Source organism: Elephas maximus, chromosome 23, assembly GCF_024166365.1.
Source record: "Elephas maximus indicus isolate mEleMax1 chromosome 23, mEleMax1 primary haplotype, whole genome shotgun sequence".
NCBI lineage: Eukaryota > Metazoa > Chordata > Mammalia > Proboscidea > Elephantidae > Elephas > Elephas maximus.
This window is the reverse complement of record NC_064841.1, coordinates 59,638,727-59,651,243: the sequence shown is the minus strand read 5'-3', so window position 1 is coordinate 59,651,243 and position 12,517 is coordinate 59,638,727. Positions and strand designations below refer to the sequence as shown.

Sequence of the window (12,517 nt, the reverse complement as noted above, 5' to 3'; positions counted from 1 at the left end):
CTACAGAGCTCTGGTGGTGCAGTGGCTAAGAGTTCAGCTGCTAGCCAAAATGCTGGCAGTCGAATTCGTTAGCCACACCCACCTTGGAAACCCTATGGGGCAGTTCTCCTCTGTCCTATAGGGTTGCTATGAGTCAAATTTGACTCAGTGGCAATAGGTTATATTTTCTAAGGGATGTTATGTATCCAAGGAGCGGTTACTATGCTAATTTCCAGGTTACGAAGTTTCATGAATAAACCTTACGTGAATAGTGTATTATACTTAATGTATTACATATATTACACTTGTGTGTTCAAGAAGCTGAGTGAAGTTATGATTGATATGATTTCCTTTAAAGCCACTCATCTAAAATAAGGTTGTATAACTGGAATGTCCCTCATTTCTTAAAATAAAATTTATTGTTTTCTCTACATTAAGTGTATTTTGTTTGAAAAAACAAATTTGCAATCCACCAGAACTTAAATTTCTGTCCTGAACTAGTATTTCCTTAGCACTTATGTATGTACTGTTACCTGCTCACTCTCAAACTGATCCTGTGAAGTAAATAGTAAACGTGTTCTACAGATGAGGAAACACCCTCAAACAAGCTGTTCAATTTGCCCAACGTCACTCACGCGGTAAGTGACACAACCAAGGGCTCTAACTGAAGACTGTCATTAAAGTCTGTGGTCTTAGCCACTATTCGCGACTTGATGCTAGTTATTGTAAGTTAATTTTAGGAACTTTATATTTTGAAATATCTTTAGAACAATTTCTTTGTAAGTAATGATTTCATAGCATTTTCACAGTGTTAGTTTCCATTGGGAACGACACAGAAACATTTCTCCAAGTTGGGAAAATACAAAATTGTCATGCCTTGCTCCTCATTCTCTCCCTAGGTCAACAGCTATGATATTAGCAATGTGTCCCATAACTACGCCAGAGCTGTGCTTTCCCAGCCCTGCAGCACGCTGCACCTCACTGTGCTTCGAGAGAGGCGCTTTGGCAACCGCACCCACGGCCATTCAGATAGTAACTCCCCACGAGAAGAGATTCTCCACGTGGCTCTTCATAAGCGGGACTCTAGTGAACAGCTTGGCATTAAACTAGTGCGAAGGACAGATGAGCCGGGCGTGTTCATCCTGGACCTGCTGGAAGGGGGATTGGCTGCCCTGGACGGACGGCTCAGCAGCAGCGACAGGGTGCTCGCCATCAACGGACACGACCTGAAGCATGGGACACCTGAGCTTGCCGCTCAGATCATTCAGGTAAATGCCTTCGGACACGTGTTCAAGGTTGTTGTTATTGGGTGCTGCCGAGTCGATTCTGACTCGTAGTGACCCCATGTGACAGAATAGAACTGCCCCATGGGTTTTCTAGGCTGTAATCTTTATGGGAGCAGATTGCCAGGTCTTTCTCCCTTGGAGCTTCCGGGTGGGTTCGAACCACTAACCTTCCAGTTCGCAGCCAAGCACTTAACCATTGCACTACCAGGGCTCATTTGTATTTAAGGTATTTAGCCTTAATTCTTATATGTTAGTATTTGTTTTTATTGGCAAATAGCATAAAAACTCAGGTATTTGATATTCCATTGGAAAATCATGCATAGCTACCTAAATTCTTCAAAATCTACAATAGTATTATTGTAGACAGGATCTTTTCTAAAAAATGCATATCCATGAACTTCTAAGCTGGCTCCCTGTAGAATATAGGATTTTTAATTTCACATTCATTTCTCAGTTGATCCCTAGGCTGCATGTAATAAACCAGACATAACAGATGGTAGTGTCCACATTTAACAAGGGAGGAAAGTGAGGCTCAAAGGAGTTGGTACTTGCCTGGTCCCTTAACCCCCCTTTACCCCTGCAAGAACAATAAGTAGAGGGGTGAACATTTTTTTATTAAGAATAATTCTTATCTCTATAATGCCTTTTTTTTTTTTTTAAGGAATTCAAAGCATCTCAAACACATACCCCTGTGCAGTAGGCAAGGGTGGACATTATCAGAGGGAAAACCTGTTTCAGTCAGAGCACTGAGACAGATAAGTAGAAAATGATTCTCAGAAGATCTACAGGCCCTGCAGCGTGCCAGGGCATGTAACGATAGGGACGTCCCTGCAGACATAAGGGTGAGACAAAACTGTGTCTTAAAGCAGGCACAGCAAAACACTGTAGGAAACCAGCATCTGAAATTAAGGTAGCTTTGCACAGACACAACGTAGTGAAAATTTAAGACTGTAAGAAAACCCGGGTTTGCTTATAATCCAACCCACGTATTTCCCTTTTCCCCTCCCTGTTTTTACTTCTTGGTTCAGTTTGGTCTTAAGAAAGCATGCACAAACACTCACACACGTTGTTGTTGTTAGGTGCCGTTGAATTAGTTCTGACTCATAGCAACCCCAGGTACAATAGAACAAAACACTGCCGGGTCCTGTGCCATCCTCACAATCGTTGCCATGTTTGAGCCCATCGTTGCAGCCATTGCGTCAGTCTGTCTCATCAAGTGTCTTCCTCTGTTTTGCTGACCCTCTGCTTTACCAAGCATGATGTCCTTCTCCAAGGACTGGTCCCTGCTGATAACATGTCCAAAGTACATGAGACAAAGTCTCACTGTCCTCGCTTCTAAAGAGCATTCTGGCTGTACTTCTTCCAAGACACATTTGTTTGTTTTTCTGGCAGACCATGATATATTCAATATTCTTCCAAACACCATAATTCAAAAGCATCAATTCTTCTTCATTCTTGCTTATTCCTTGTCCGTTTTCACACACACACATATCCGTATTATACTGAGAGGAGATTCAGGTACTAGTCTCATATCATGGACTTGAGGTTTAAAAAAATCAGATGCCTTAAAATTGCCTCAAATTGAAGGTAGCATTAGGGCCTGTACCTCTGGATATCAGCCAGCTACTGTGTCTGCTGAAAGAGAGTTCATCTTGTAAGAGTGGAGGTTGGTGGGATGAGGAGGCAAACAAAAAAAAAAAAAAAAAGAGGAAAAGAAGAAAGCTATTGTAGTTATGGTGTTTCTTTGGGGAAACATAGAAGAATTGAGTGGACTTTATGCGGTGAGATATCAATAATCTATATATTTTAGGCAATGTATGAACACTACAGTCCCTAAATTGATGGTTCTTATTAAATTTCCAGGCAAAATGTGGAAAATATGGATACACAGGTAGAAAATATATTTAAAAATTTCCCTGATAACAGACGGTATTTGAATTTTTATAGTTCCATCCTACTATGTGCTGTATTTTTTTCCCAAACTATGGAAAACTGAAGTTGGTTGCCCAATTTAAGTTTCTTTTTCAAGAAAATTTAAAATATTATTGTTTTTGGATTATAAAAATAAAGTATACTCCATGTTTAAGGGGATACTGAAGAAAAAATACAGAAAAGAAGGAAGTTAAAATCACATGCAATCTCAACAACCTCAAGACAGCAACATTAATGTTTTGGTGGCCATCATTCCAAACATTTTTTTATGTGTATATTCATAGGTAAATAACATATTTACACAAATTCTCATACATGCCCTCATCTTGTGAATGCTGAGTGTGTAATTTTTTCTTTATGTCAACAGTATGTTTTAGATATTGTACCACAAAAACAAGTAGAGACTCACATCGTGATTTTTAGTAGATATACGTGTATGATAACATAGTTATTCCTTTTCCTACTGACAGACTTTTCCTGTTTTTCCCCCCAACTTCAAGACATTTTGTGAAGTTTCCCTCCAGAAAGATTATACCAATTTATACTCCCAGCAACATGGCTTACCACTGACTTAGGAATTACAGATGCTGTCGTTTGGGCATCCTGCATTTGTCAGAATCATGACTTTAACAAAACACACCATGCTGTGTTTGAAACCCTGAACTGTTAGGTGTTCAGTGTGTTTAAAGTTAGCCTGAACCGAAACATGGGCCCATCATTTAAATTCTAAATGCCCACTTTCATCACATTCGCAGAACTTTGTCTTTCAAGCAATCTGGAAGATCAAGAATTTGCTTCTGTTCATATATTTGCATAAGCAGGAGTTTTCCCCAAAAAAGCTTAAATACTGATCTTGGAGTATTTGGTGGTTATGGGGTATTAAGCAGAAATGAAAATTTCATACATTGAAATAGTCACAGAGGGAACTTCTCACTGTGCCTATATCTAATAATCTGAAGCTTCAGGATTTTAAATATCAGGAGTCTAAACAGTCTATCTTGGTATTTACCTTTTAGATCAAGACCCTGGACTCTGCTTTGGGAGTCTTGACTGCATATTGTGTTGTTACTTCTCTAGTTATTTTGAAGAACTTGACTAAAACTGTGTAGTTTAATAAAATGCTTGAATAAGCACCAAAAACATCCCCTGAAGTCTTCTTAAACCAACCAAACAGCAGTTTAGCTTAACTAGTAAAGAATGTCTGCCGTGAGCATTGTGCTCTTTTAACAACTATTTTTTTATATGGTATCGAATTGACAACCGCAACTTGAAGGATTAGATGGGAACCTTAGGAGGCAGTGAGTTCATGTTAACAGGGGAGGAACAACTCAGAAAAGGAGGGCGAGAATGGTTACACAACTCAAAGAATGTAATCAGTGTCATTGTACATGTAGTAGCAGTTGAATTAGTGTATGTTTTGCTGTGTATATTCTTAACAATAACAACAAAATTAATATTTTTAAAAGGAGGAAAAAAGATGCTTGAATAAGCAAATGGTTTTTTAATAGGGCATTAAAATTGTTTATCACTGAAAATAGAGTTATTTCTAAACATTATTGACCCCTCCTTGAAAGCAGGCTATTGTATTTTTCCATAGGAGTAATAGTTAAATTGGGAACAGTGGTCATGATCAAGAGTCAGCACCAAGTAAATCAGGCCTGTATTCTAAAACCAAATATAAAAAAGCTTTTAGTATAATAGACGTAGATTTTTTTTTAAATGATAGAATGGCCCTCCAAATTTAAGTAGTCAATCTAAGATAATTTATTGTAATACTTAAGGGCGTGTGTGTGTGTGTGTGTAAAAATTCTAATCTTGTACAGGATTTCTATAATCATTCTTTTTGAGAGATTTGAGCTAATGCCCTATTTTTTACTCACACCTATAGCAACCAGAAACAAAGTTGTATGTAGTTTCATTGATAATTACAAGTGGTCTCCAATTATGGCGTATTCAGGTTACAACAAACTGCATTTAGGACTGTCCTTTTTTTTTTATGCATCTTATCTTTAGTGATATGTACTACATACAGCATACAGCACATAATTTACTGATGTTATCATTCTCAGGTGCTCAATTACTAACAAATAAAGATTAGATTTGTAAAGATACTGATAATAAAAGACAATAGTAATGAAAACTAAAAAAAAAGTATTCAGCACATTACAACCTGCTTACAGTGGAGTCGTCAGAATGGAACCCCATCATAAGTCGGGGACTACTGGTACTTCCAAAGTAGCCATTACAGAATTTATTTCAAACCTTACAATGGATTTTATTCAAGTTTTGAGTCCGTTCTTCCTTTTAGCGTCTTTCCTTTGCTTTCGCTCACAATACCAAGGCCCATCTTGAAGGGCAAAGAAGCGTTAAAAGAAAAGTTACCCTTCCAGAAATCATGGGAAGATGAGATGAAGGGCAATTTGACTGCTTTGCCTTGGTTACTTTGGAGGGAAGGGGGTATATGCAAGAGCTGTGTGAGTGTTGTTTCAACCTCTGAAGCTTTAAAACATTAGCTAAGGAAGCTAGCTCCCTTCCTGCCACCACTGGGTGCTTATAGTCACTGCCCAGGACAGGCCTTGGTACTGTGACCCAGAAGTGTATTGGCAATCACTCTGCCTATAGTTTTTTAAAAGACAGACATCACTAACGACTGGTGGTAATGCATGTGTATTTTCTCCAGGCTAGTGGCGAGAGGGTGAATTTAACAATTGCCAGGCCAGGGAAGCCGCAGCCTGGCAACGCTAACCGAGAAGCAGGAACTCCAAGTGGCAACCAGCATCACTCTCAGCAGCTGTATCACACCAGGCCCAGCTCACATAAGGTGAGGAATCATTTTGTTTTGTTCTCAGCTTCTGCCATCCTCAAAAGATCATTGTTACAAGTTGAAAAGATTTAAATGAAGGCTTTTGTTCTGTTAGAGACACGTGAAGCTAGGTGTTTCCGGGTGTGAAATATACATGACTATGTCTCAGCCAGTGGAGATCATTTCATGGTGGGGAAGCTTCGTCTTCAAATGATTGATGAGAGGTGTGTAATCTTCCAGAAAAATCTTAGTTCGGTCTTACTTGGAAGTGGGATTTATCTTGGGTAGCCAATTTAAATATAACAGTTGGTAATACGATTGAAAAACATAGTGAAGCTGTGATCCACAAGTCTGTACTTAGTAGCTAGGCAGGTTGCCCACAACAACAGGATTGTATATATGAATATTAAACATGGATCATAAAATTTGACACTTAAGTGTATAGCATAGTTCTTTTTATATTACAGCTTATAGGAAGATGACCCTAAATTATTTGAAATTTCCATATGTTCAGCCTTTTTACTGCTTCTTCAGAATCAGTATTTAACTGGCTTTATGACACATTCCAAGATTATTTTTATGTGCTGAGAATGTCAATGCTCTCTCTCTTTAGTTCCAGAAATCAAAAAAGGGTGGTACTTTACTGCATTCTTGATATGATTTGCTTCCTTTGATCCTTCATTTGAACTTAACTTCTAGTAGGCAGTGAAGCACACAGACTTAAGAAGAGGTGATGGTTACCCAGTTATGTGAAAACAACTAAATATAAGTTTCCAAAGTCATTCTCCTTAAGTAAAATTAATTTATTAAACAAAAATAAATAATCTGCTTAATTATCTGCTTAAAACCATAGGAGCGAAGCTATTCTATATGATATTGTAATGGTGGGTCCATGACTTTATGCATTTGTCAAAACCCATAGGACTGTATAGCACAGAGAGTGAACCCTGATGTAAACTGTGGACTTTAGTTAATTATGATGCATCAGTATTGGTTCATCAGTTGTAACGAACGCACCACAGGAATGTAAGTTGTTAATACTAGAACTCTGTACTTTCTGCGCAATTTCTCCATAAACTGGAAACTGCTCTTTTTTAAAAAATAAAGTCTATTAAAACATATCCAATTAAAAATATTCAGAACTCTTGAGAAGCAAATGCTTTGATGAGAGGTATTCTTGGAGCATGTTACACAAGCTAGGTATGCATTTAAAAAAAAAAAAAAACATGATTCCTATGTGCTAAGTGGCTTTTTACTGTAGGTAAGTTGAGAGAATAATTACCTTTGGAATCTTTTGCTGGTACCCTCAGAAAGCATAGCTTAAGAAACAGTATTTTGGGCCTATGAGGTTTATCTAGTTTTCTGAGCTTAAGTACAGACCTGTCACTGGTTTAGTTAATACTTAAAAGAAATTATAACTACTGACTTTGTTCACATCCTGAACAAAAACCTAAATGTATGAAGGAAACCTATAATTTTGCCATCATAATGATGACTAGGAAAAAGGAGTTATTGTTTCGAATAGGAGTTTTTCATATAGCTTGTCCTTGCTTTACAAATTACATATATTTCAAAAGAATTGTAATATTAAGGCAAAAGTTGGTATATTGGATCTTTTTTAACTCATTGAATCCTACCATAATTTGAGATATGGGTGTTTATGGCAACATTATATTTTAAGACAATTATAAAAACCGTGCGTAATCACTCCAATATTCGTATAGAGAACTCTGGTTGTTTTATTTGTTTGCTTTGGGTATGTATATTTTTCTCTCATAATTCTGCTGATCCTCCTCTTCAGTTTTATGTGACATGTATTAAATAGCAGTGCGGAATTTATTCTTTTTTTTAGGTATTCTGCAAGCCTGGTTGGTTAGAACAATCACATGGAATGAAATTTTAAATGTTAATTTAGCTGTTTGTTATTTATATACTACATTTGTTATGCCAAAACCCGATTTAGAAAAATAAAGGGTTGTGTCAAGGTCTCCTAGGGAAGGCACACCCTCACACGTGTCCACCAAAAGAACCTGTTCACACAACTATAAAAAACAAAACAACCTGTTCATACAACTATAGCTGTCGAAAATTAAAGTATGTATTACTCTACTTTTAAGCCTCTGAGAGGCTGCTTGGATAAACATATATGGTGCTAAACCTTCAGAAGGCCCTTTGAAGCATACTGAGTATAATCTTTGAAGATTGGTTTGGTTCCCAAGAAAAAAAAATGCATACCTTTCAGGCATCTAGAGGAGTAGAACAACTACCCTTAATTGATTAAATTCCTGAGGGCTGAAACTGCTTAAGTAAATATACTTAAGGCAGACTTTACCTGAGTTGTCTTAATAATTAAGTAGTTTTTGCTCAGTTTTGAAGGATACCAACAAAGATTGCATACCTTTAGGTAGACTGCCTTAAGATGTTTACAAATTTTATACTAGATGATAACATTTTCCAGGAAAACTGTGCTGTTATTATAAGTAGTTCCCTTGATAAAATTTGAAGAGAGCAGAGATTCTGGGTCCAGAGAAGGACAGATAGGTCTGGATTACAGAGCCTGATTTAGAGATTTGGTAAATACGGCTCTTAACAGTTAAGTACATGTCAGCTCTTTAAAGCAATGCCGTTAAAGGAAATGTTATAATTAATTCTATAAATATAATTCCTATATTTCTCCTGTTTTATAATATTAATAATTATTTTATCTACAACATCCTCTTATGGTCACTAAGTTTTAGAAAACATTTGAGATATTGTCTTCCACTGTTACACTTAGCGGGATAATACCTGTGTATGTGCACATATAGAATATGTATCCATAATACATTATTTTATATGTACATATAACATGTATTTCTAATATACAATATATATATACTTTTAATTCACATAAAAACTAGTATAGAATTGTATCAAAATGTTCTTTACTCACCAGATGCACTAGATAAAACATCTGAACCAGATATATTCTCATCACACACTTGGTTCTTATAACATAAAGGAAAAGTATGCCCTTTCTCATCCCAACAATGTCTGGTGATAGTCCATTTCTTTCAAATGAAAAAAAGTGCTTCTTTTGAAACTACAGAAGTAGTTCCTGATGTGAGCAACCGAGGACTAAAATAATTTTCTTTTCTGTCAGCTTTAAAATTTAGCAGGTTTCATCTCAAATATATATAATTAAAAAAGGAGCCCTGATAGCACAGTGATTGAGCTCTTGGCTGCTAACTGAAAGGTCGGCAGTTTGAACCCACCAGTGTTCTGCAGGAGAAAGATGTGGCAGTCTGTTTCCATGAAGATTTCAGCTTTGGAAACCCTATGGGGCCATTCTGCTCTGTCCTACAGGGTCATAATGAGTCAGAATTGACTTGGCGGCAATGAGTTTGGTTTGGTTTATATGTAATTAACTTATCTGCAACTATATTCCAAATACTAGATAGAACTTGTAAAACAAAGTGATATTTTCTTGTTCCAATCAAACTATGTCAAAAATAATTTAAAATGTCAGAAAGAGTCTGAACACATTCCTCTTGAGAATGGGAACCAGACAAGGATGCCCTTTTTCACCGCTCTTATTCATTATTGTGCTGGAGGTCCTAGCTAGAGCAATTAGGCAAGAAAAAGAAATGAAAGGCATCTAGATTGGTAAGGAAGAAGTAAAAGTATCCCTATTTGCACATGATATGATCTTATACACAGAAAACCCCAAAGAATCCACAAGAAAACTACTGGAAGATTTCAGCAAAGTGGCAGGATATAAGATAAACATATAAAAATCAGTTGGATTCCTCTGTACCAACAAAGAGAACTTCGAAAAGGAAGTCACCAAATCAATATCATTTACACTAGCCCCCAAGAAGATAAAATACTTAGGAATAAACCTAACTAGAGATGTAAAAGACCTATACGAAGAAAACTACAAGGCCAAAAAGAGACCTACATAAGTGGAAAAATATACCATGCTCATGGATAGGAAGATTGAGCATTGTGAAAATATCAGTTCTACCCAAAGCCCCAAAGCGATTTACAGATACAGTGCAATCCCTATCCACATTCCAATGACATTTTTTTAATGGGATGGAAAAAAAACCACCAACTTCATATGGAAAGGGAAGAGGCCCAGAATAGGTAAAGCATTACTGAAGAAAAATAACAAAGTGGGAGGCCTCTCACTACCTGATTTTAGAACCTATTATACCACCAAGGTAGTCAAAATACCTAGTACTGGTTCGATAATAGATACATAAACCAATGGAACAGAATTGAGAATCCAGACGTAAATTCATTCACCTTTGAGCAGCTGATATTTGGCAAAGGCTGAAAGTCCATTAAATGGGGAAAAGACAGTCCCTTTAACAAATGGTGCTGGCATAAATGGATAGCCATCTACAAAAAAATCAAACAAGACCCATACCTCAACCATGCACAAAAACGAACTCAAAATGGATTAAGGGCCTAGATATAAAATCTAAAATGATAAAGATCATGGAAGGAAAAATAGGGATAATGCTAGGAGTCCTAATACATGGCATAAACAGAATACACAACAAAACTAACAATGCACAAACACCAGAAGAGAAACTAGATAACTGGGAGTTCCTAAAAATCAAACAATTATGCTCATGAAAAGACTTCACTAAAGAGTAAGAAGAGAACCTACAAACTGGAAAAAAAATTTCGACTATGACTTATCCATCAAGGGTCTAATCTCTAAAATCTACAAAATACTGCAACACTTCAACAACAGAAAAACAAATAACCCAATTAAAAAAATGGGCAAAGGATATGAACAGACACTTCACCAAAGCAGATATTCGTGTGGCTAACAGATACATAAGGAAATGCTCACAATAATTAACCCATTAGAGAAATGCAAATCAAAACTACAATGAGATACCATCTCACCCCAACAAGTCTGGCACTAATCCAAAAAACACAAAATAATAAATGTTGGACAGGTTGTGGAGAGACTGGAACTCTTATGCACTGCTGGTGGGAATGTAAAATGGTACAACCATTTTGAAAATCAATTTGACACTTTCTTTAAAAGCTAGAAATAGAAGTACCATACAATCCAGTAATCCCACTCCTTGGACTATATCCTGAAGAAATAAGAGCCATCACATGAATAGACATATGCAGCACTGTTCAGAACAGCAAAAAGATAGAAGCAACCTAGGTGCCCATCAACAGATGAATGAATAAACAAATTATAGTACATACACACAATGGAATACTATGCAACGATAAAGAACAATGATGAATCTCTGAAACATCTTACAACATGGATGAATCTGTAAGGCATTATGCTGAGTGAAAGTTAGTAAGTCACAAAAGGACAAGTATTGTATGAGACCACTATTATAAGAACTCAAGAAAAGGTTGAAACAGAAGAAAACATTGTTTAATGGTTACGAGGGTGGAAAGGGCAGGGGAGGGAAATTCACTAACTAGATGGTAGGCAGGAATCATCTTAGGTGGAGGGAAGGACAACACACAGTACAGGGCAAGTCAGCAGAACTGAACTAAATCAAAAGTTAAGAAGTTTCCTGAACACAACCAAACTCTTTGAGAAAGAGAGTAGCTGGGGCTGGGGTTTAGGGACCATAGTTTTAGGGGACAGGTAGGTCAATTGGTATAACAAAGTTTATTAAGAAAATATTCTGCATCTCACTTTGGTGAGTGGTGTCTGGGGTCTTAAAAGCTTGCGAGCGACCACCTAAGATGCATCAATTGGTCCCAACCCACTTAGAGCAAAGGAGAGTGAAGAACACGAAAGACACAAGGAAAATATTAGTCCAAGAGACAAAAGGGACACATAAACCAGAGATTCCATCAGCCTGAGACCAGAAGAACTAGATGGTGCCCGGCCACCACAAATGACCACCCTGACAGAGAACACAACAGAGTCTCTGATGGAGTGGGAAGAAAGTGTGGAACAGAACTCAAATTCATGTAAAAAGGCCAGACTTAATGGTCAGAGATGGAGGAACCCCCGAAGCCATGGCCCCTGGACACTCTGTTAACCCAGAACCAATACCATTCCAAAAGTCCACTCTTCAAAGATTAGACTGGACTATAAAACTTAAAATAATACTCGTAAAGGATGTGCTTCTTAGTTCAAGCAGATACAGAAGACCACATGGGTGGCTTCTGTCCAGAGGCAGGATGAGAAAGCAGGAAGGGACGGGAACTGATTGAATGGACACAGGAAACCCAGGGTGGAAAAGGGGAGTGTGCTGTCACATTATAGGGATTGCAACTAGTGTCACATAACAATATATAAATTTTTGTATGAGAAGTTAACTTGAGCTGTAAACTTTCACCTAAAATACAATAAAAATAAGGAAACTTGGAAGCAGCCATATAAGATGCATCAGTTTGTCCTAACCCACTTGGAGTAAAGGAGAATGAAGAACACCAAAGACAAAAGGAAAGCATTAGCCCAGGAGACAAAAGGGCCATATAAACCAAAGACTCCATCAGCTTGAGACCAGAAGAACTAGACGGTGCCCAG

The 12,517-nt window shown here is 37.4% G+C and overlaps 1 protein-coding gene across 7 annotated transcripts in view; it reads left to right on the top strand.

Annotated features, from left to right (window-relative positions):
- LNX2 (ligand of numb-protein X 2) overlaps positions 1-12,517 on the top strand; it is a 93,245-nt gene that overhangs the window by 66,414 nt on the left and 14,314 nt on the right. For all 7 annotated transcript variants that reach the window (XM_049867895.1, XM_049867893.1, XM_049867894.1 and 4 more), the window contains 2 exons: positions 879-1,247; positions 5,878-6,018. In XM_049867895.1, coding sequence (XP_049723852.1) covers positions 879-1,247; positions 5,878-6,018 — 510 coding nt within the window. The remainder of the gene's footprint in view (positions 1-878; positions 1,248-5,877; positions 6,019-12,517) is intronic.